Source organism: Haemorhous mexicanus, chromosome 2, assembly GCF_027477595.1.
Source record: "Haemorhous mexicanus isolate bHaeMex1 chromosome 2, bHaeMex1.pri, whole genome shotgun sequence".
Taxonomy (NCBI): domain Eukaryota; kingdom Metazoa; phylum Chordata; class Aves; order Passeriformes; family Fringillidae; genus Haemorhous; species Haemorhous mexicanus.
Window position 1 is genome coordinate 95,897,209 of NC_082342.1, and position 24,665 is coordinate 95,921,873.

Genomic DNA, 24,665 nt, shown 5'->3' on the forward strand with positions numbered 1-24,665 from the left:
GGTGCCTTTAATTATCATACTAATAAGTTATTTTAAAAATGACTTTAAGAAGGCATGTAATTTGTAAAAGAGGGTTGTCACTGTACCAGTCAGTACAAATCACCAGTGTGAAGAACAAAATGTGATATTTATGCAAACTCAAATTTTAATTTGTAGATATGCAAACTCTTCCAAACTTGAAACAACAAAAGGTGGGTTTAAAAACTGGATTTCTTCTGTAGAATTCATATCAATATAATTTCATTTTCTGGGAATTGTTGTGAACAATTTCTGTCTTGTTCTTATATGCACAACAGTAGGTTAACCCAGGCATTTATAAGCCCATGTTTATATCTGTTGTAGTACCTTACAGATGGTTTTGGAACCATTATATTTTTAAATTCTATGCAAAATATTGCAGAGAAGAGATGTGTCTTTTGATTCCCCCCCCCCACCCTTTCCTCTATTAAGAAAATAGCAAAATTATTCAGACTGGATGCATTTTCTCCTGGGTTCATAAAAAACACTTTGACATTTTTTGTACCTTGCAGCATGGAGAAAATTATAATTTATCCCTAAACATTGCCATCTTTTCAGTGGTCTTCTCCAAAAAGTGTACCTTGTTTTCTTCCTTGCTTCCTATTTCCCCTTTCTCTCTTGCTCTGGTTCATTTTTTTGTGAGCTCCTACAAAGCAAAGCCTTCACATCCCCAAGCAGTGACCCTTATGTTTTCTCAGAGTGATTTCTTTCTCTCTTGGTAGATCAGAAGCCCGGGCTCCAGGGGGCTGTGACATTCAGGACAACCTGCCAAAGTGCCCTGCTGCCCCCAGGTGCCACAGCTGCAGGTACCTCCGCTCTGGTAGCTGTTGCTCACTGCAGCAAGCCTGTGTTTGTGCCAGGACAAGGCACGGTGAATTTTCTGGGAAACCAGCATGGGAATTTGAAGCACCAGCATGACAACACAGGGGCAGCCTTGGAAAGGCTACTCTGGTCACTGGGGACCTTGTTAATCACTGCTTGGTGCAAACCCCATAATAAAAACCAAAATTCTGTACGTTTTAAGCCATCCTTCACTCAACATGATGGATATTCTTTCTCATCTCTTGTACTTAGAAATTAAGATTTGTTTTTAATCCAAGAGCAATTGAGTCATGGGAAATATTTTGTTCTATAGAAATACATTTCTTCACTATATATCATGGTGATCTCTAACCTCTATTCTGCCCTTCATGCACATATGAAGTACACTGCTCTGCACACTGAACAAAGGAGAGTTCTGTATGAACAGTGGATGCTGAGGGTATTTCAGCTACACTGGTATCAGTTCCCTCCTTTAAAAGAGCCACTGTTTAAATAGCCATGCTTATAAACAGTATTGAGCCTCTTGAGGTTAATTCATACAGAAATGAATTTATTCATTTCAGTATTGTCAATTTAGTTAGAAGTATATGTCAAATTCAATTCTATACCTCATCTTTAACTTTTTTCCACCTGCAAGTCAAATGGAAGGAAGGAAGGAAGGAAGGAAGGAAGGAAGGAAGGAAGGAAGGAAGGAAGGAAGGAAGGAAGGAAGGAAGGAAGGAAGGAAGGAAGGAAGGAAGGAAGGAAGGAAGGAAGGAAGGAAGGAAGTGGTGGAAGGAAGGAGATTGTGCACAGTTAATGAAGCAGACCAGACTCTTGAAATAATGAAGAACTATTTCTGGAAATAATGAAGAACTATTTCTCCATATTAAAGCTAATTATATTGTGATACAATCTTACTAAGGTCGCAATGCAGTTGAATCATCACCGATGCTATTCACTGCTTATGGATTTTGAAGAGGGCACAGTCCTGCATTACTACTATGCAAATGACTAATCAAATCTTTTTCCCTTCTAAATTTGGTGAAAATCATTATGATACCCTAAATGGACACAAAAACTATACATACATTTGCTGGATATTCTCAAAACATGTCTCTTCTACTTTCCTGCTCATCAGTTGCTTTCACATTAAGCACATTAAGAATGAATAGAGAGATTCTGTAGTCCTTTTGGGTAAGCATATTCTTTGATGAAGTATTAAAGAACATGCTCTTTATCAAACAATTGTACCCACCCTTTTCTTGAGTTCTTCATACTTTGCTTTGTCCCATTTTAGCTGAAATAGTTGTTGTCACATGGTAGAATTGACAGGTAGGCTTGATGCATCTCTGCAAAATAAAGCATCTCTGAAACTGGGCTCTTTAAAAAAAAAAGTGTGAGTAACACCAATCTGAGTCTTTTCTAAAGCAAAGCCCTGGAGACTTGTGGTATGCTTGTAGCAAGTCACGTGGGGGTTGTCATGGCATCGCTGCTCAGAAAAGGAATGAATAGCTGGTGGTAGCATTTCAAACAATGCATTTAACAAATAGAAAACAAAACTGAATGTTATAGCAAAGAGTATTTTATTCATATATTAAATAGATTACCAGTTATGCTTCTCAAACCAGCTCTGCTTCTCACTGGTGAAGGAAAGACAGTGGTGTAAGCCATTAATAAGATCCCTGGCAGGGGGGTTAGAACCAGCAATCTTTAAGGTCCCTTCTAACCCAAACCAATCTATAATTGTATGATTAATTCATACAAATACGTAAAGGACTGCATAGCGGGTTATATTTACTGAGTCTTGAATTGCATGGCACACCTCAGTAATACTCTGAACAAACTCACAGTGTGGTCTTTTGCTCTGCAGTACATTTTTTAGAACATTTATTTCATTGATTAAAAATGCACTTTTCAAAAGCCAGGGCAAATGTGTTCATACTGAAATAGTTCTGGGGTTTAACAGACTTTTCACCTTTCTTTATCTGCTTAATATCTGACTGCTAAGAAAAACAGTCAAAACAGACTTCCAAAAGCCATTTACCAAGCTGACTACTGGTTCTCATCCACAGCCACCTTGGCTTTCATTCTTCTTAGGCAGTATTTGGCAGAAAAGAGAACAGGCAAAGACATTTACTTGGGCCCTCAAAAATAGGAAGGGTTCTTCTGCTCATTCAAGATCAGCTCGGTCTCCTCTAAAGACGACTTTGAACTGACACAGATCATTTGAGCTTTCTGTCCTCATGGTGTGGAGCACCCTGAAGCTGGGTCTGGCAGACTCCTGAAGAAGTTTGCTTTTGGTTCATGCATTTTCTTTATAAGGTCCTTAGTTCCTAAGGAGAAGACTTGAATTACAACTTACAGCTGCCATGGGTCTTCTAAAACAGGTAGATTAATGCACATTATATAGAAGTACTGGGAAGTAGGGAGGGAACCTTTGGCAGATAGTACCAAAATTCACTAATGAGAATTGGTCTGTTCAAGGATGAACCAGGGATATTCCTCTTTACTGCAAGGCAGTTTGTGCAGGTTGATCTTCCACAGTGCTTCATGTGGATGCAGCAACACATCTATCACACAACTACCCAACACAAAATCAGTGCCCGTGCTCTTTCTAATATGTCTTGATTATCTTTTTCATTTCAGTGTTTGAAGTAAGCTTGATTATAGGCATTAGTGATTTTTATTACACTTGGTGTGAAATGGAGCTTAAACAGCACAAGCAGACATATAATTAAAATCTTGATACCTACTAATTTTGAGCTGTAAGGCAAACACTCTTATTTTCCAACAAATGATGGAAGGAAATGAAGAGTGGTTTTTTTCCCACTGTTTGTGTTCTTAATTTCTTGTTAATATAAAAGAAAGATGTGGAGAATGTCAGTCAATAAAGAGTACAGAATTTAAGTGCATTTTTTCAAATACCTATATAAAATTGTGCACAAAACACAATTATATTTTGCTCTTGAACAAATAAAAGTGCTTGGCAGGGCCTTGGCCTTGGTCTTTTAAATGTTATATGTTTAATAATCTGTTTTGTACTGATCTGAGGGACATCATTGTCTTTTAACTGATGAAGCCCTTAAAATATAAGAAAAGCATAGACTCTTAGGTTGATGGAAACATGGCCCAGTAAGAAATGAAATCACTTGGCATGGGTTTCCAGATGCTTCTCAATTAAATTTTGTGAAGGGAAGTGGCTTTAAACATCCTCCTTGGTTGCCTATTCTCTTTCTACCCTCAGAAACTGTGCGTGTATGCATTCTAAACTGGGTTTTGGGGGAAATTAATATTGCTGGGTTTTGTTTTATTTTGACATAAGGAAAGAAAAACTCAGCAGTTTCAATGGTTGTCTTCATGTTGAGCTACCTAAGGTCCAGCAAGTCCTTTCTATCAGAAGATGGTAATGGAAGACAGGGACAGTAGGTCCTACCTCTAGTTCTAACTTCACTTCTAAACTTAGAGCTACAGGAGGAAAACCTTTAGAATGGTGGTTCACTGCTTAGTCAAAGCAGTCTACTGGAGCATCCTTAAAAATCTACAGACTGGACTTGCATGTAATTTCTTAATAGCAAAAGGTACTTGCTAAAGAACAGATGAGAAATGAGTAGATAATGAATGTGAGAATGTTTTTATTTTTTGCAAAAAATTAATTTTTCATAATGTCTTAAGACACAAATACATTTAGCTTTCACACACAGCAGAGAGACTTGTGTTTTCTGCAGCATACGAGCATGGTAGTCAATACCAGACTACTTTGTCAACTTGTTAATCTTGGTGTGCTCAGTTTCTCATTGAAGGTCTCAGCACCCTATGGCTCTCATAGGTTTCTGGGTTTGTTTTTTAATCTCACTTTTGTTTTGGTCTGATTTTTAAATAAAATATATATGGCTGTAAGCTCTGCAGGTGGTACTGCTGCTGGGAATTTGATTCTTGAGTTACTTCCCACTATGTTGCAAATTAGTGAGTCACTGCCCTTTCCTCTCCCACCCCCTTTGCCAGCAGAAGAGCTTGGGCTGACTCAGGAGCTGCTAGCTACAGCAACTGCTCATGTTTACTGCCCAGTTACAGAATAAGTTAAAAAAATGCTTCTTCTGCCATTGCACACCCCACAGAGAGCATCTGTTTGGAGGTACTGTTGCTCACCATGACCAGAAGTGCCTTTTTCATGTTTTAATTTGCTGTGAACTTGGTATATTTACTAAGAGAATGCAAGATTGTCACAGTGCATTTTCTAAGGCTTAAAAGCTTTTCTGTATGCAGGAAGAGGAAAATATCTGCTGGGTTGTTTTTTTTTTGTTTTGTTTTGTTTTTTTTTTTTTTTTTTGACAGCTTTCCTGACTATTTTGAAGTTGTGGCTATTTCTTACCTTATTCTATGAAGTGTTTTACTCTGGCTGACTTTGAACATATGCACAGACTGAAGCACAGGATGGGAGCCACTTGTGGGTGTGTTTCAGGATCAAGCCCAGTCTGCCCTCATTCATTGCCTGTCCCTGGATGTGCGTTTCAAGATGCTGAGAGAAGCCAAATTATTGTTTGGTCAGTTCAGAATGTTACATGACAGGACCCTGTGCTGTGACTCTGACCCTGCAAGCACAACCCCTTATCAGATAACTCATGAACAAATCACCCAAGTCAGTAGTTGAAGAGTCCATCTGTAGTCAGGGGGATAAAAAAAGCAGCTGGAAGCTGTGCTGGGATGAGTGGGATGTGCTCTGTCTGTGCATGCAGCATACCCTGGGGCTTCCATCAAGAGCTGCCTGCCCTTGTGCACGAGTGTGAACAAAGTGTGGCACAAGTGCTGGCAGTGCTGAGTGGTGCAGAGGGAGGGGATGTGAGGCCCACAGCCCCCACTGCAGTACAAAAGCAGATTGACCAGATGCTTCCTTTAGACTTGACCCCTTCTGGAAGTTTTGAGCAAGAATTAATTTTTGGCTGGGGAAAAAAAAGAGGTTGTTTCCCACTTATTGTCTGAGAAATTGAGAGAAGGGAAAGGGGTGGGAAAAGAGGAAGAGGAAGGGAAAAACATTGCTATAATCACACAGAGTTCTGTTTATCTATATGTATTTATATCTACCTACACAATTTAAAATCTCTTGGACTATGTTTACTAGAATGAACAATTTCCTTGATCTCCAGAAAAGTTGCCAAGAAGACTAGCCCTGACAGCTAATCCTCCTGAGGGGTTTTAATGTGGGAGAAGGACACAGAGGGAGAGGACAGGGCAGGACACAACTGTTGAGCAATTGACTGAGCTCCTGCACCGAGGTCTGTTTGCTTGTGCAGCAGCCCTTAGCTCTCTGGGGAAGGCTGGTCTCACTGCCTGGATGGATGATACAGGGTAGTTAGACAGAGGTAAGGCCAGAGCCCTGTCTCCCACCTTTGCCTGAGGAGGGGTCACTTTCTGGGTGATAACCTCCCTGTCCTGGTGCTGGCCATGGAGAAGGCATTTGGGTGGGGTAGATTCTTGCTGCTGAACAGCAGGCCTGTAGCCAGAGGCCAGCATGCCTGGGGACAGAGGGCAGGGTGAATTTTCCTGGCAGCCTCCCAGGTGAGGGTCTATGTTCAGCCACGTGCCCCCCTGGGTACAAATGTCACTGCAGCAATGGCTGCAGCGAGGGTGTCAGACTCCTGCGCGTGCAGGCTGAAGGGTGTTGCTGATTCTTTGGCTGGCAGGTTTTTTTACTTCTCGGTATTTTTTTATATCAGACCCTTGCCAAGCTTTACAGGAGGAAATCAGCCAAATTTTCTGCATGAGGCATTGCTAAATCTGTGGCTGGAATGAGGGACACTTACCAGTGCAGGCAAGGACCATGTTGCTGTAGGAGAGGTGTCAGCCTCCTAAGAGCAGCGCAGAGGAGGAAACTCAGGAGCCTGAAGAACAGCGACCTCCTAAGAACAGACAAAGCAGGGTGAAGCAACAAAGGCTTTCAACTGAAAGCAAATGCTGACAGAAACATTGTTCTGGATGCATGGCCTGTAGCCAGTGCTCCTGGAGGGAATGCTGTACACTGCAGTGGGACATGGTGCTCCTGCAAGCCTGGCCCTTCCCCTGCTCAGGAGGCATATTGTAGTACATGCCCATGTTAATTTTTCCTAATGTGTGGCTCAGTGTTTTAGATTTTCTTATATTGCTTTCAGGGCTGATATTAATTCTTACTGCTATAAACAGCTGGTTGCTTTATAATGGCTAAAAAAAGTTAGTGGAGAAAATGAGGAACTAATTAGAATTTTATTAGGTCCTGGGATGTGTATTCTTGTTTCTTTCTCCACTTCATCCCACAGACCTGGATAAGCTTCAAAAATAATTTCAATTTTAATTATCTTTCTTCATTTTTTTATTCTTCATTTTCCCTTTTTATTCTCCTTTTTTGACCTCAGAAATAATTGAAAGGTATGCAGAGAAAGACACTGTTTCCCTGAATGTAAAAACTGTCTAAACACTATGGGCTGATGTTCTAAACCTGCTGGGCAAGGAAAAATTGGTTGCTTAAGGCCTGTGTTTGATTTTGTTTAATAAAAAAGGGTCTGACTCTCTAATATAGTGGCACCTGTCATTCTCCCTACTGGCTTGGGGAGACCTGCCAATTGCAAAATCACACTAATACAATTAGTCCTGTCATCAGCCAGTGGGACACAATAAGCCAGCCCCTGACAAGAGCTGCTCGTCGTACCTGTGTGTCCTGCTACTGTTCTGCACAAGGGAGAGAGGAAGGCCAGTCCTGCAGGGCTGCCTCTGGATTTAGCCTCTGGCTTACTTGGATTACTCACTCTGATTTGCTGGCACAGAGGAAGCAAGTTACAAGGTTCTGGCTCTCTGAAGAATACTGCATACAAACACTGTCCCTTTTTTTTTTTTGAGTGAGAGCAGATCTCTTGAATGGGCAGGTTTTGTTGTCCTTGAGGGTTTTATGGGCCACCATAAAGCCAGAATGGCCAATCTCTTTGAATGAGGCTCAAAGACAACGTGATGATGGTGAAAGGGAACCTGCAAATCGTGCAATTTCTAGCAGAGTGGCAAAGGCTGCTATGCCAGCCTGAGATAGGATTAGCTGCATGCATTAGTTTCAGACTATATATCTTCCCTTCTGGTCAGACACAGGCAGATAATGCCATTTTCAATAGCAAATTAATTTCTGTTTGTTTAAACAAAGTCACGTTAAGGTTTCTCTGTGGATGCTCACAAATATCCCTCTTTGGCAAACCAAACTTTCCCAGTGGGTGCAAAAGGAATAAACTCCTGGGTACAAGGAATATATTTTTGCTCTTTGACATTTCCGCGTGTTCTGTGAGTGACCAGACCTTCCATCTGTGGAACTTCGTTGCATTATCACAGCTATTTCCAGCAGGTGGCAGATGATAATCATGCTAGTAACCCAATCTGGGTACAAATGATATGTTTTCCAGGCTGTTTATTCAGATATTGACTTAAATCTAGACATTATCTAGTGGCTATAAACGTTTCCGAAAGCAATAAACTAAGATTGCATAATTGGAGCCCATTAGTAGTTACCCATGACAATATGTAATTAAATACTTGGATATCAAGTGTGGTATGATTTTTATTTATAAATTCAGCCTTGTTTTTTTTTTAATCTCCCAGATCAGAGAAATTGCTTCTATTCCAAAAACCTCTGAATAACCATCTGGTTAATTGTGTTTCATGGTATAAGATTATCTTTGCTCATCAACTGTGGTGGGATAGAGCTCCTTCATGTAGTCATGCCTGGATAGTTTACTGATGCTTCAAAGAATTATGTGTTAAAATATAGTGACAAATGGTGCTTTATTGCCCTTCCTATGTAGCTTCTCATTGAGAGAGCTACTCTGCCTGATTGTTACTACTGACTGAAGGAGGTTTTATTCAGATAGCAGTGTTTAATGAGGAGCAGATTTTGCTCCTTTTGCTCTTGTTGGTAGTCACTCACACACATGAGTAATCCCAGTGTGTTCAATGGGAGCTATTCACCACACAGAGAGGGTGGCATTTGCAAGTTGACCTTCCAGTGTTGGCTTCAATGGGGTATTTGAGCAAAGGAAGACCACAGGACCTGACCCATACTAAACGCGTGACTGCATGGAAAAGTCTGGTCAAGGTTTACAGCAGCATGTGGGACAGCTGTGTGCCCCTGCTTGTGGGTGAGTGATGCAAAACTTCACCAAGTCAATGTAAACTTCACAGCATCTGCCTTACAGGTCTCACTTATAGCACAAAACTGGAACACATCTCAGAGGCAGAGAAGTGTTTGTTTAATGTGTGTTTTGGGGTGCATGTTTGTAATATAATCCCAATGGCTTTCTTCTGGGTGGCTACACAATCTCCTGGGGTGGATAAGAGGGAGAAGAAGGGGCAAAGGCTCTCCTTGCAGTCCCCTCAAAAGAGATACTACTGGCGCTGCCAAACCGAGGGGGGTTGAAATTTTGCCTTAGAGGTGGAGAGTAAGGATGGAGTCCTATTTTGTCAAATTAATTCTTATAAAGAACAGAGAAGACTGCAGATGAGCTGATGACTTAAAAGCAAAGGAGATATGAAAATGATGATTATGGCTGCCAATATGCAATGGCTTGTGAAATATGGTTGTTTATATGCCTGTTTGCATAACCATATATTTATTATAAACAGAAGTATTCAGTATTTTTAAAACACTAGTAAGTCCTATTGCTGTTCATTTTTTCTCTCACCTAGCAGTTTCACAAAAGGTTAATGTGGAAAATATGAGAATAGATGCATACTTTTTAAACTGCAGGAAAATTCACCATATTTCATTCTTGTACATAATCACTGGGGTTTTTAGTGTTTTCTTTTGGTTTTATTTTTATTTTTCTGTAAGATCTTATTGCAGTTTTATTACATTATAATCATTTATGGAAGGATGAAGGGATTTGTTCCTTCATAGGAAAGCAAAATTTATAAGCTCAAGTAAAGCAGATATGGCCCAGAACACAAAGCTTTTGTAAGTTTAACCAGAAAGTATTTCATGTTGGTAAACTTAATTGGAATCCTGAATGTTATGAGCTTGCTGCTGAAATGACTTGAATTTAACATAGATCTATATTTTAGGAGAGAACTAGACTGACAGATTTTTAGAAGTGAGGAACAAGAATTAAAAGAGCCAAAAAAGAAAAACTTTAAAAAAACCCCATATACCATGAAAGTTAGTTGTATTGTCTTGGCTATTGTAACAACCAGTTCTTACTGACCCCCTTTTCCTGTAATTAAAGCCATTTTTCTTTTCCCCCTTCAGGCCTCTTCCTGGCCCCATGTTCCAGCAACAAGCAGCAAAAATGTGGGATTTTTTGAAGGTAACTAGTAAGAAAAACAGGTAGACATGCTTTACTTCCTGTACTCAGGGGTCACAGGGGAGATCTTTCCTTTCTTTAAGTGTAGTAACTGCAATGCAAGCCCCTGTTTTCCTGATTCTGATGCACAGATCTATTTTTATCCAGTGTGTGAGTGTACCATGCATGCATATGTACTGGTACATACACAGAGCTCAGTAACAGCCACTTCAGTAGTATCTGCTCTTTCCCACATTTCTCCTTCAATTAGACTTTGTCACTTCTGTATTATTGTGAAATCTGTGCTTTCTTGTCACTGTTGCTGACATTTTGCTAATTAAAGGTTTCTTCTTGTTATCATTCTCTTTCTTTTCTTCTTTTATCTAGTGTAATGGCCAGAGTGTTTTTCTGTCAGACTAATCATACAAGCAGTTTCATACTGTTTCATCATTCCTCTGGAATACATCAGATGTGAACTCTTAGCCTGGGGTGACACAGGTAATCACAGACTCAGTCTTAATTTCCTACCTACTCACATAGTATATTTCTGCCATATCTCACTATGCATGGAAACTGAAGGAAGGAGTGCAGATTTTCCTGACCAGTCGGTTGGCTCTAGGACTTCAGGAGCAAAAATACCCAGCTGCTTTTGCTATCTTCCTATGAGAGGTATCATTGCAAGGTCTGAATTTACCACTCAGACAGGGAATAGGATGCAGAGGCTCTAACAAAGACTCCTTTGCTTCTCCACTCACTTTGCCAGGGATAAATGTTTATTGAGTCACCCTAGTCAGCATAGTTGTCATATCATGCAGCATCTCGACATGAATAGTAGCTGCCTTTAGGCCAGGTACAGATATTATTAGTTAAAACTGTCTATGTCTTCCTAGAATTCAATTACAATATCTCAGTCATCAGATCATAGTCTTGCTTTTTATAACAGTGATATTTCCTTAGATTTGTCTTAAATATGTTGTTCCTTCACATAAATATAGGTAGCAGCTTTGTGCTACCCTGGGGATAGAAGGTTCATATTTTGTTAGTTTCTTGCATAATGCAAAAGGAGATTAGAGAGCTTCTTATATTCTGTTTCCTCCCAAGAGAAAGCTATCATGTAGATCAAGAGAGGAAATTATTTCCTTGCTTGGCACAAATGAGTCACAGAAAATGACCTTCTTTGTAGTCTAATTTAGATTCAAGAATCCTCTGAAGAGCTGATAATATAAACCCATATGGCTTGGATGAAGAAAGTTGGGATAGACATTGTCACTAAAAGACTCATCCACATCTTAAAAAGCAGTATTTCACTTTGCCTAGATTTTTTTTTATGAGCCTGCTGCAGCTGCACACCTCATGTTGCCTGCACATGTTATATGTAATATGCCCACACATATGTGATGCTGCTGCTGAGGTTTCATTTCAGCAATGGAGAAATAAAAAGCAGGACACACTCTTTGGCTGTTTTTCATACTATGTTTAACATCTTTAAAAATACATATTCATGTGAATTTTGAAACAGTGCTTGCATTTACATTGTTGGACTGTATAACATCTGGAGACAAGTTTATTACAGAGGAAGCAACAAGCTTTCAGCTGTATGTCAAGAAAACAAGATCTGACAGAAAATAAACTAGCTCACTGATACACAGAAGCACTGACAAAGAGCTTCAGCAGAAAAGATCTGGTGGGAAACCAGAAGGATAGCTGGACAGCACAGAGCTGGAAGCAAGCATTTGTAGATTTTCATGTGAGGAATATTAATTTATTCCATGGCAAAAACTCCAAGAAGGTGCCAGGTTTTTTTCCCTATTTTTTCTTGCTATACACTGGGTTTTTTTTTTTTTACTAATTTTTTGTGTGTTTTGATGTTTTTAAATGTTGGTCTGTTCCAATTGCTGCTAATCGATTCTGTAGGCATCTTGATAATTTCTGTTATGCTAAAGTGTGGAAGTTGGTTGTGCTCCATTACATTTCACAGGAAAGGCTGGCTTTTTGGTTAAATTTTGCCATACTTTTCCTGGACATATCTGTGCTCTTGTCAAAGCTAGGCCAACCTGAAAAATAGCCTGGAAGTGTAGCCATGGGCAGGCATGCATTCCTAAAGCTGCCCAGCATGCCACTGTGCCCGAACCACACCTGTGGACTGAGATGCTTTCTGATGCTGGGTAAAGGATTTCCAAGTGTCATGGCTTTTATGAGCTTCATGTTTTTCACAAAATACAAATGGGAGTCATGACAGTGTATTTTTTTTTTACCCAACAAATGTGTTACACCACACAACCTTGTGAGACCAGCGTTAGCACAGGGTGAGGTTGCAAGCAACACTTGAGGTTAGGGCGTGGGAGAAAATCAGCACTTTAGATTACAAGGTGAATTTATGCTGGGTCAAATGACATTACATTAAGATGGTGGGCTTTGTCTGCATATCAAGGGGTGGGGAATTTACGTAGAGCTTGATTTTTCTGAACATACAAAGACTGTATTATAGGTAGATATGTTTCATTTTCTGGGCATAAAGGATATAGATAGAAATGCCATGACTATCTGGAAAGAACACAGTGGCAAATTGGGAAGGATAGTCTGTTCACTATCTGCTGAGAACAGCTCTTACAGCAGCAAATGCTGGGAAGAGAATTGAAAAATTGATTTTTTTTTAAATTACTATTTTGGGGTCAACTTTCTACAGATAAGAAAAGCTTCCAACAGAGAAATGAGGCCAGCTGAAGTCCTTATGTAGCAAACACAGAAGTAAAATATTTTATTAAAGGTGTCCCTAATATTTAGAGCATGGAGGCAGGTTTCTCCCTGATGCTGTTGAGGAAGATTTAGAAAGATCCTAAGCACAGGATACCTTTGCTTATAGCTGAACATGATCTGCTTGCTTATAGCTGTAATTCTTTGTTTGTGCTTGTGTACAGCATTGTTGCTTGCCATTTTTCTTCAGTGAGATGGCCCAGCGGGCTTGTATTTATTTTGTATCAATATGTTCAAGGAATGTGCATGTGTGGTGAAAGAGCAAAAGCAAAAGACTTTGTATATTCCTCTTTATATCTGACCATGTACAGATTGTTAACCAGACATGTATACCCTAAAATAGTTTGTCACATCCAGCATCTGAGAGGCAACATCAGGTTAGCTGGTCTGAGACAATGTCCTTCTTAAAATGTGAGCTCTCTGATCACTGTTCTTGTAATTTCTGTTCAGACTGCTGCTTGTGTTGCCTCTTGTCTAGCTGAATTTGAGACAAAAAGAGGGGAATCAGAAGTATTGTGACAATTGAAATTTGGGTTATGGTGCAGAAAATCTAAAGGTTATTAGGGCAGGGAGCACTGAAGGTATCATGGGGGATGTGAAGGACCAGCGGGCAGAGGAGCTGAAGTGTTGCTGGGAGTGAGTTGAGAGCATTATAAAAGAAAAGATGGCACGTGGTGGAATGGGTATAATGAGGTTGCAGAGGACATTGGGCATATTAGAGTGAGGAAGGAGGAATTACAGCATGGATGTTGATAAATGGAAGCCTGTACTTTGTAAAATCTCTTTAGAGTCCTGTTCTGTAAAAGTATTTTTATCAAATTACATATGTCACTTGGCTATGCAGACAAGGAAGGCACAGTAAGTCAGACAGCTCCTTGAGATAACTCACTGCTTCCTTTTTTGGCTGTGAGCTTGCCAGTTTCCTTCAGCTAGGCCCATACCTGTGTGGGAAAACTCAGATGCCTCAGGCTTTCCTACAAGCTGACTTCCTCTGCTATTGTAGCTCCTTCTGTATTTCCATATCTCACCTTCTTTTTTTTTTTTTTTTTTTGTAATAAAGGGTATTTATTATATGTTGCACCTTCCATGATTCAAGCACTGATGGATTGCTTAACTGTTTTCATCAGGCTTTCATGCACCTCTTTGGTACAGACTTTATACTGCACATGACTGATTTGCCTTCTGACTTCTTGCTGTTCTTCATTTATAGCTTTTTAATATATGTATGGATTGTCCTCAGTGAGTTTGCCTATCACTCCTGAAATTAGAGCTAGAACAGGAAAGTATTTAATTTTTTTTTTTTAATTGCAGGCTCGAGAAAGGGCATTTTGTTGTGTTTATCAGACATGTTGGACTGTGATGTGCCTGGGCTGTTCTGCATAGGGATGTTCCAAGCCTCTTTAGGGGGACTGTGAATGCACTAAAGGTAATTTGATTTTTCAGTTTTTGAAATAATGTAATCTGTAGACCTCCACTGAACCTTGTGCTCTGCTTTTGCCAGACCTTTAGGGAAGGCATATTTCAATTACTGACTTTACAAGACCCAAAGTTTGGCACTGAACACTGACACAGGTCCTATTTCTTGCTGTTTAATGTGTAATCATGCAAGTCTGAAATCTGAATTCCCTGCTCTCCCCGTGCAATCAGGTAGAGCCAGCTTTGCTGCTGATCAAATGGAGCCAGGAAGACAGACTGGCCTGCTCCCAGCGCCCAAACGGGTTTGTTTATTTAATACGGGACTTCTTTTCCTCGCTAATGAATGGCTTTCAACCTGAGGCATCGCTAGAGCCCTCTCTTTATGGCTGTGTGGGAAACAGGACTTACACATCCCTCCCTTCCTCTCTCTCGCCCTCCCTCTCTCTCGCCATGACGCCAACGGCTGCTCCCGGCGGCTGGTCCGGGCCGGCACTGGAGCGGGCCCACGGCGTTAGTCAGCCCTTACCGCGCCGCGCTGCCCGCTGGGGGTCCCGGCCGGGCGCGGGTGCGGGTGCGGGTGCGGAGGGGCCGGGCCGGGCCGGGCTGGGCTGCGGGGGGCGGCCGCGCTCCAGCTGTTGCCGCGCTCCGCGCTCCTCGCTCCCCCGCGCGCTCCCCCCGCCCCGGCGGGCAGCGGGCCAATGAGCGCCGCGGCCGCCGCCCCGCCGGCCAATGAGGGGGCGGCGGCGGGGCGGGCGCTGCCAGGCCGCGGGGGGGAGAGGCGGGCGCTGCGCCGCGCTCCGCTGGGCTGCGCGGCCGCTCTGTCGCTCGTTCGCTCCAGCCTGGTCGCGGTGCGTCCGGAGCCGTCCTCCCTCCTTCCCGTCTGCCGGAGCATCTCTCCTGCTTCCTCCAGCCCGGTCCCCGCGCCTCCGCGGCGGGGCTCCAGCACTGCTGAGCGTCAGGCGCAGCGGCGGCGGCAGCACCACCACCATGGCGGTGGAGGAAGAGGGGCTGCGGGTCTTCCAGAGCGTCAGGATTAAAATCGGTGAGCGCGCGGGGCAGCGCGCAGGGAGCCCCCGATGGGGCGGAGGGCGGCGAGGCGCCGAGCGCCCCTTCGCGCTGCCCTGCCCTCTGCGTCCCGCCGGGGGAGCGCGGGGGACGGCCGGGCGGGCGGTGCCCGCGGCTCTGGGGGGCTCCGCGGGGCCGTGCGGAGCGGGCGGTCGGTGCCTGGGACGCAGTCGGTGCCGCGGGGACGGGCGGGCAGCGCCGTGCGTCCGGCAGGCGAGCGGCGCCGGCGGCAGTCCGGGCGGCGCAGGGTATTCGGCGGATTTCGCGGGTTTTGGGTTTTTTTGTGGTTTTGTTTTTTTTTTTTTTGGGGGGGGGGGTGGTTTTTTTTTCCTTTTCTTTTTTTACTCTTTTATTTTTGTTGCTAAGCTGCGCTGTAAAAGTTTGAAGGCGGCCACCGAGTCTCAGCACTGTGTGTCACTGGCAAAGCTGGTGTGCAGCCGGCCCAAAAGCGGCTGTGTGCCGGAGCCGCTGTGTCAGCCCCTGCCCTCGGCAAGGGGGACAGGCAGGAGCTGCTGTCGCTTCCTCACGGCTTCCTCCGACTCGCGCTTTTGGAGATTCGCTCTTTTTCTTGTGTTGAGCGAGTTCCAAACCACATTATTAGAAAGTAAGCGACAGATGTCAGCGAGCAGATTAAACTCTCCCTGGTCGAGTTCTGAGTGTGCCGGCTGGGAGGGAAATCCCTCGTTTCCGTAAGACAATCGGTCCCACATGCCGAGGGAGCGGTTCTCCTCCCCGGGATGGGGCGCGGGGGCTGCGAGCTGCAGGGGAAGTGGCGAAGCTCAGCGCCGGCCTCACAGCGGTGGGTACCGAGGGCGTGTGGCTTCCTAATAAAGCTCTTGAAAAAATATCACTTTGCGTTTCCCTGCGTTCGGAAGCAAATTTGCAGCCGCCAATTGGCGTGTTGGATGAAACTGAAACGTGAGATTACGTAGAAAATCTCATTATTGGACAGTGGTGTTAGCATTTCAAAGAGACCATTGCCAGGATCCTTTCCTCCTTAATTGTCAACAGGTGGTTTAGTGATAGCAGTTTCTAAGAGTTGAAATTTTATCATATAAGCTAAAAATTACGTCTTCGTTTTATGTTCTCGTATACATCCAGAAAAGAGATTCAGTAAGCCTACAGAGTGTGGATGGAGACTTGCTCTCTGTTTCTTTTCAAAGACGAGAGGGGAAATTAAAAAAAGTCTTTTTAATTAAAAGGGAGAAATCCGTATAGCACGCGAGTGATGATATCGCAAGTTGTTTCTATCTGGTGATTTTTAGTAAAAGGGCTAAGAACGCATCCCGCGTATAGGATGATGACTTGTGGTTAAGCTGTTTGTGTTTGATTAGTTGGGGTTTTCTTGAGAAGAAAACAGTGATGATCTTATACCTCAATGATTGAAGTCACGACAGTGTGAGAATTTATTTGCACTGTTGAGGAGATCGAATACAATAACAGCTGCAAAAGTCTTGAGATTAATCTTATTATGTTGCCGACTAAAGTTAATCCTGCTGCTGACTTCAAGTGTCGGAGCGGAGCACTTGATTACTGCAGAGCTGCAGCAAGGATCCCCGCTGTTTTTTAGGCTGGGTAGCGAGAGGAAAAGCCGCAGCATCCCGGTGCTTGGCTTGTGCCGTCGGAGCGGAAGGTGTTTCCCGGAGGATGTGGAGGACAATGCCCGGCGCTGCGCCGCCGTTCCGCCGCTGCCCGGCAGGGGGCGGAGCCGAGCGCTTCCGTCTGCCCGCGGCCGGGGGCGCGCAGCGGCGGCCTGGCAGCCCCGCCGCTTTCTGCCACTCGTGTTCGAAAGTCACACTCCTCTCTGTAGCTGACTGTCTCTTGGAGAATTGTCACAAAAGTAGGAAGTGGCGGGATTGCTTTGATGGGTTGAGGAAGTATTCCTAATCAGATTGGCCTCGTAAAGCAATCCTAATCTTCTAGAATATGTATATGGAGTTTATAGGCTCCCTACAGAAAGTCCTGTGACTGGGTCTGAAGGGAGGTCACAGACTCACAGAGTTGTCAGGGTTGGAAGGGATCGCTGGATATCATCTACTGCAAACCCCCTGTCAAGGCAGGGTCACCTAGCATGGGTTCTACAGCAAAGTGCCCAGGTGGTTTTTGAGTGTCTCCAGAGAGGGAGACTCCATGACCTTTCTGGACAACATGTTCCAGTGCTCTGCCACCCTTAGTGTAAAGAAGTTGTTCATGTTGAGGTGGACCTGAACTGTGTTTCTATTTATGGCCATTTCTCCTCATCCTGTTGCTGGGTGCCACTGAAAAGATGGTGAACATTGGAGGGACACTATTTTTTTCAGCTATTCCCAATTGTGCATTTCTTTTAGCAGTTCCCATTCATGGGAGTTTTGTAGTTTTCTCTCTTTTCTAGTGACAGGAGGCTTTAGTCTTTCAATGAATGGGTTAAGTGAAAACTTATTTGAGGGCAGAACGGTAAGTCATTTTCCATGTTGATTTGCTTTGATTTGTCATGCTGAGGAAATGGTCAGTTCTGTTCTTTGGGAGCTTGTTTCCTAGCCAAGCTCTGTCTGATCTCTGACTTTCAGATATTCTGAGCTTGATCTGATAAGATTTCCTTCTCTGTAGCACCTCTGCTGGCAAATCATGAATGGGGACACTGATATACAGGTGTGCCTTAGAATAAATTGGATGAAATGTAGGATTGATTCACTGAGGAATCAGTGCAAGCAGAGTGGACACCCATGTTAGCATGCCTCTCTTAATGGGGAGGCGGATGCAGTTGGGAGGCTTTTGGCTGTGCAAAACATCTGTGGCCTGGAGATGTTTCAATGTCCTAATACAGTGTACTGCTATGGCTGGCTTGTCCTGTATTTCCAAGAAGCTGCAGGCAAATGAAGGTATTTTCTTCTGCTTGTATAACTTGTTCTTTTGGGACTGATGGACCGCATGGAATCAGCCATATTAAGCCAGGTGGGTTATTACATTCTGCATCTCTTAAGTGCTTCCATGTTCTGAGGAGTGTAGCTTCTAGTCATACTTGGATTTAGCTTGAGCCATCTGTCTCCTTTTTTGAAAGTGTTGAAACAGTTAAGCTTTGTAGGAAGATGTGTGTTTGCCTCACTCAGTTGAACTGACAATGGTGTGGCACCTCCTAAAGATGGCTCACTGAGATGCTGAAGCTGGGGAGCAGCAATGTGAGCTGTTGATGTGGGTACCAGTGTTAAGAGGAGTTGTTACTGTGCTACCTCTTGTCCAGTTTCTTTTGTGGTTAGTTGAATTGAAAGAAGTTAATGCCTGGCAACTTCTGCTCATGTTGCAAGGAAGTAATGTACAGTAAAAAGAGAAAAGTAGTACTTATGTTAACGAATGTGCTGTTCAGATGTCTAGTTGAAACTGATTTATTTTGGCTTCCCATAACTGAAACCATTGTGCTTATGTCTTTTTTTCCTTAATTGAAAATTATTTTTACCGGAATCCCTTATACATAAACAAAACAATGTGTCATGTAAGACTAAACAAACACTTCCTATAAGATTGCCACTTTGAGGAAGTGTGCAGTGCTGATATTTCCATGAGTCAGTGTTTCAAAACCTGAAAGGAAACAACATAAGGCTCTATGGCTGATGATTGGCTGGAAAAACTACAAAGAGTCCTTCTGCTTGACAACATGACTTTTGTTGTACTCTTAATATTTAATAAATATGCTGTACTTAATTGCCACTTTCTTCCTCCTTAAATGGCATCAACTATTAAACTTTCAGTTGAAAAAATAAAAGCTCATGTTTAGCGTTTCTGCTGTTGAAAGCTGTATGCTGGCTAGCAGAGAACCTGCTGCCATATTTTACTTTGTGAAATTGTTTATACTTGAAAAATCTAAAGAAACAGCTCATTTGTGAATTTTCACTTTAGCAAGCTTTTCATGTCCCTAAAATCTAGTACTGTTATACTTAGGGGCATTTGGCTCTGCTTTAAAATAGTATTTTTTCTAACAGTAGTAGAGCTTATTATAGTTCTTTCTGATAGTTTGAAAGTAGTAATTAGGGCAGGAGGATGTTGCACACTGAGAGTTTACTGGGGCTATAAAATAATGAAGTTGTTGTAAAAGTACAACAACTTTACTCGTTGTACTTTTGAGCTGACAGATAATTACAATCCGCTTTTTGAGCTGACAGATAATAACGCACTTGTGCACCATGAGCGCTTGTTGCAATTTAAGACATTCATGAACTTCTAAATCTTTCTTTTATCATCTTTTAAAAGAGCCATTTTGTGGTTACAAGGTGTTGAGGCCTCAGTTTAAAATGTGGGAATTCCAGCAGCATAAGTTATCCTTAGCACTAAGTGTGAGCAGAGTCATGAAGCAGTGAAATATTTGTGATAAAAGTTGGCTCTTACCTGATGTAGGTTGGTGCTTCACGCACAGCTTACCCTGTTCTAAACTCACCCCATTTTCTAGGAACTGTAAGACCTTGTTTATGTCCAGTTGACAAAATGAGGATGGTTGGTCTGTAGATATGCCATCTCTTAGCCTTTTATTCTTAGTGTGCCTTCTTTACTAATTAATGGAGAGCTGTGTAGTTTAAGACACTGTGAAAGCAAGCAATTAAACTTGTGAAACAGAGTCTTGGGTGAAGTCAGGCAGAGTACTTAGTTATGTGCTAGTTTACTGGTGTTTAAGCAGGTCAGTTGCCAGGAGAAGGTATTTACAGGCTTCCACCATTAAACTTGGTACAGAGTAAATGTTTGAGAGATGTCTCTGCATTTCCCAGGCTAAGAAGAAAGTTGTCCCTGACAAATTTAAGGTCTCCCTAAGTCTATTAATACTAAGGTTGTTCAGGGAAATCTATTTTGTCTTGAGAGGATGTCCCTTTTAATGTTGTCTGCTGGGATTTAGTGCCTTAAGTGGTTACTTGTAGTAGTAATTACGACTAAATATGTTCATTGCATAATACTGTAAAAGGATTTATTCCCTTTTAAATGGGGCACAAGGTTGTGGAATAGATATTTTTAGAATGAGAGAATTTTTTCCCAGGTACTTTTCTCTCTCTCTCTCTCTCTCTCTCTCTCTCTCTCTCTCTATATATATATATATATATATATATGTATGTATGTATGTATTTGTATATATGTATGTATTTATAAAAAACAAATGGAAAAATATTTAGGAAGTGTGAAATGTTTCTTATAAAGATAACAATGTTTTTTTTCCGGTGTTTCTGAGTTAGAGGACCAAGAAGAAAATAAAGGAAAAAAAGCTATTTGTGTCTCACCCTGAATATATTCAAGACTTCTCAAGATCTTTTCTTCACATTAAAAAGTTAACAAGTACAGCTTAAACTGATGTTACATAGGTGAAATAAAGTGGCAACTTAATGTTCTTATTGATTGACTGTAGCAATGCTCATTAAGGCTTGAGTCTCACAGGCCATTGGAGATGCAGAATAAATTATACAGATTTGTCACTGCTGGTTCAGTATTTGACATTGCTAGATTTGGTGGTGGCTGTGTTCTGACCAGCTTGTGTTCAGTGTGCTGAATAGAAAAGGTTTGGGTCCAGTGCTGTTTCTAGAGGCAGAGTGCCCTGCCTGTTTATGAACTGTCAAGAACAGCCATGGCTGGAGTAAGACTGTATTTTCTGCAAGTGAGAGGAGGTAACAGAGGTAGCAATGGAAAATGCTGCAGTGAAATGTAGTTTTGAAGAAATATATGCTGCTTGTGTTTGGGGCTGCCAGCCTGATACCAAACTCCATAGCATTCTCTCCATAGCCTTACTTTCTTTTAAGTAGAGAAGGTTTCATATATGAGTGGAAGACCATGTGTTTGGTTTTAGTGTGTGTAGAGGTAAATTCACAGGAGTGAATGTGTTAAACAGACATGCTCAGGTCCTCTGATGTCAACAAGCAAACTTGTTACGTTTTTTGATCTTCTTCTGGAGTTGGTACATTCAAAGCAACTGTTATTTAATCTGTCTCATGAGAAGTATTTTCTTGTCTCTTCATGGAAGTGATTGTCTGGTGGTCAAGTACCAAATGCTCTTACATAAGGACATACAAGTGCTGGATATCTTTCTCAGTTTTCCAGAAAATGCTTTTGAAAACTTCATTGCCTTGAATTAGTCTTCAGACTGATGAATGGTTTTTGTATTTTTTTCTTTTTTTTTTTTTTTTTTTACTATTTCACTATCATTGGTTAAAACCAGATCTTTAGTTCTGAAATTGCTGGGTTAGTTAGATGCCAATATTAGCTTCTCTCGCTCTGTTTTTATGTGTCAGTTCTGCGTGATGCTGTTCTTTATGTAATGCATATTGCTTCCATTCTGTTTGATAGCAGCAGTCCAAAGCATGAAATCATGATATGCTCACCCAGATTAGTACCTTGGTGCTGTTGGGAAGGCAGGTCTTGTCTTTCCCCTTCCCTACTCATGTTGCTCCCAGCCATGAAGTGCTCTTTGCACACCTGCTGTTGACTGATGCTGCTCTGCTCTCAGAAAAGAAAATCCAGTTCAATTTGCAAAGCAGAATCAAAGAATGTAACTTAATTTTCTTTTCAGATTTAGTTGTCTTCCATTGTAGTGAGCTATGAACTCCAGTGATTGTTAGAGGTGTTTCTGGACAAGTGTCCAAGAGCTTGACTGGGAGTGTGCGTGTGTGGGAAATCAGAGGGGACAGCAGGTTCATCCCTTGCGTTCATGTCTGAGTACTGGCAGCATCGTGACCCTGCTTGACTCCTTTTGTGCTCTTCAGTTCACTCCCTTTCCTTACTATAGGTTTTCTTGATGGTGCTGTATTTGTTTGCTGCCAGGACACACCAGCTTGATCAGCTGCTCTGGAGAATAAATGTTAAAAGTCCAGAGAGAATGGCAAGAAGACTATCTGACAAATTTATGTATCTGTATCTCTGACCTGCTTGAGAACTGCTTGAATCACACACTCACTTCAGGAGCCTGAGCTGTTTATGAAAGTTTAGGTGTTTTAGTTGGTATTAATTAATAGTCACACATGCTGCCCCGTTTCTCCATCACGCATTTGTCTTTTAAAGCTGAGGCACCTAATGTTGATTATCATATTTATGCTTAACAGAGCTGTCCCCTTTCTCTGCATCAAGGCAAGATTTCTACTTATGCAGTTGTGTTGTCAAGCACTCTGTTACCATATGAAGTCATTTGTTGCACTGATGCTCCCATTTAAGGAAGACCTCATGTAAACGCTAGGCAGTGTTGCCTATACCAAGATTAGAAAATACATTTTAAAAAACCTCATCAAAAATACCTTTGATAGTATTAATCAGGTTAAAATTCCCTCTATCTTTTCTCACTGTCTGATCTCCATTACAGGAGTGTAAATTAGGAATAATTCTGTTAAAGCCAGTAATTGCACTTCTGTGAGAGTCGAATTAAGTCTTTGAGTATCTCATGTAGCAATTTTTTTTCTTGGAGGAGGTGGGGGAGGGGAAAGAATGAGGTAAAATCCACTTTGGTTTGTTAAGCAGTACTTAACACTTCTCATGTTGTTACAATGCACTTTGTAAACGGATGTGTTTGGAGAATAAATCTTACACCTAGCTCTTGTCAGAGCCAGAAGCCTAGAATAAAATCAGAGGCTTGTAGACTTGGCTGCATACTGTAAAAGGTGTAAATATCAGACAGTTGCATTGCTCATATTGATCTGACCAACAAATATTAAGCCAAAGGAAAATTAATGTGTGTGTGCTGGTGGACCATTGATGCTTCTGAGGGGCAAGTCACCTAAGGCTTATATTAATAGCCAAAACATGCATTAGTAAGTCTTAATGCTGTGCTTTTAAACTTTATAGTACTCCAGGTTTATGTATTTTGTGGTTACACCAAGGAAAAGCTCAATCTTAGAGTTAATAACAGGCTATATTTTATTAAACTGAAAAGCTGATTGTGGACTCACCCATTCTAACCTTCTGATTTTACTGACATTTGCTAAACCTTATGAAATGTCTGTTCTTTAGCAGTGTCTGATTTCTTCAGCGTGGTGGATTGGTGACTGAATTTAGGACCCAAATAAAAGCTTTGTTTTGGATTAAAAACAAAGCAAGTCTAACTTCCTTCCTCTCCCATCCTAACCTCTACCAGGGGGAAAGGAAGTTCCCTGAAACCTCACATGTTGTTTTCCTCCTATAGAAGACTTTCTGGGTGAAAGTTTTGCAAAATGAGATGAGAAGCTTCAAAACTACGGAGAACTGGAATATTTTCCCCCTCTTTTCCTTTCTCAGATTTTAATGGAGCATTGCCAACTGTAAAACACTTCATATATTCAGTGGAAAGTTTGAGGTCTTTGAGAATTGTTTGGTTTTTTTTTCCCCCTTCTGCCTGAAAGGGGAAAAAATATAGTGTATCTGTATTTTTGAAATCTCTTGAGGGAAGAACACAAATATTGAAGACTTTTGAGGCTTCTGATCAATGTTTCCACTGTTCAGTTTTCATTCCAGACCTCTGAAGTATTATAATTTTTTTCTGCTTTGCTGGAGACCTTTGCATTTGTGTGTTATTACCTCTCAGGGAGCCCTGGGGCAAAACGAAGGTCCCTTCGTTAGCCCAACAACTGAATCTTGCTGTTTGTTCCCTTTTGCTGAGGTGTGCAGCTGTGACTGCATGGCTGCTGACTGAGATGGATTAGGGTGATGTGATGGTAAGAGGGTTTCCCTTACTTCAGAATGACTGGTAGGTTTGAGCAGCTAGCATTTGGTGCAATGTTTAATTTGCATAAATATGAATGTACTTTTACATGCTGCTAGTAGGTGGATGAATGTTAGATGAAGTGCCTCAATTCTTCCATGTGCAACAAATGAATGAAAAGTCTCAAAGCTGGGAAGAACAACTATTTCTGTGATGAGGGGAAGAGGGGGACACAGATCTCTGTTCCATAAGATGCGTGCTTAAGCCTTCTTTTCATATGTTACAATGACATTGGAAGGAAATATATTTGTCTTTTTGTCTCTAAACTTGTTACTAAGAGATTTCAAAATCCATTTAGAAGAAGTTTGCATTGAAAGGCCTGAGTTTGTGTTTCAAAAAAAGGAAGATGAAACACGGGGAGATGTTGTTACACAGGGAGCAGAAGGGTGTTTGAACTTGTGAAGTAGTTTTATTTCCTGGATTTTTAATCTGGAGTGTGGTTTGTGTTTTTTTTTTAAATTTATTTATAGATGTAGGAATAAAAATTTTAAGTGACTGATAACTCGTTTTATTGCAATTTGCAAATTTAAATTCCATTCAGTTCCAGTTGCATGGAAGGCATGTAGTATAAATCAACTTTACTGTTTTTAAAATTTTTCTTGCTTTTGAGTTTTATTCAGCTTTAATATTCCAATTATTGGAAAATGGACAACTTGAAATAC

At 41.7% G+C, this 24,665-nt stretch overlaps 1 protein-coding gene across 3 annotated transcripts in view; it reads left to right on the forward strand.

Annotated features, from left to right (window-relative positions):
• Positions 1 to 24,665, forward strand: part of RASA3 (RAS p21 protein activator 3) — a 170,994-nt gene that overhangs the window by 25,919 nt on the left and 120,410 nt on the right. Inside the window, exon 1 of one of the 3 annotated variants that reach the window (XM_059839626.1) lies at positions 14,169 to 14,283. The exons of 1 other annotated variant lie outside the window; for it this stretch is intronic. Coding sequence is in view for 1 of the 2 variants with exons in the window: in XM_059839624.1 (XP_059695607.1) it covers positions 15,261 to 15,315 (55 nt within the window). In the remaining variant the exon portion in view is untranslated. Of the gene's footprint in view, positions 1 to 14,168; positions 14,284 to 15,059; positions 15,316 to 24,665 lie in introns of those variants that run through there. One more of the 3 variants, XM_059839624.1, reaches the window with a different exon arrangement.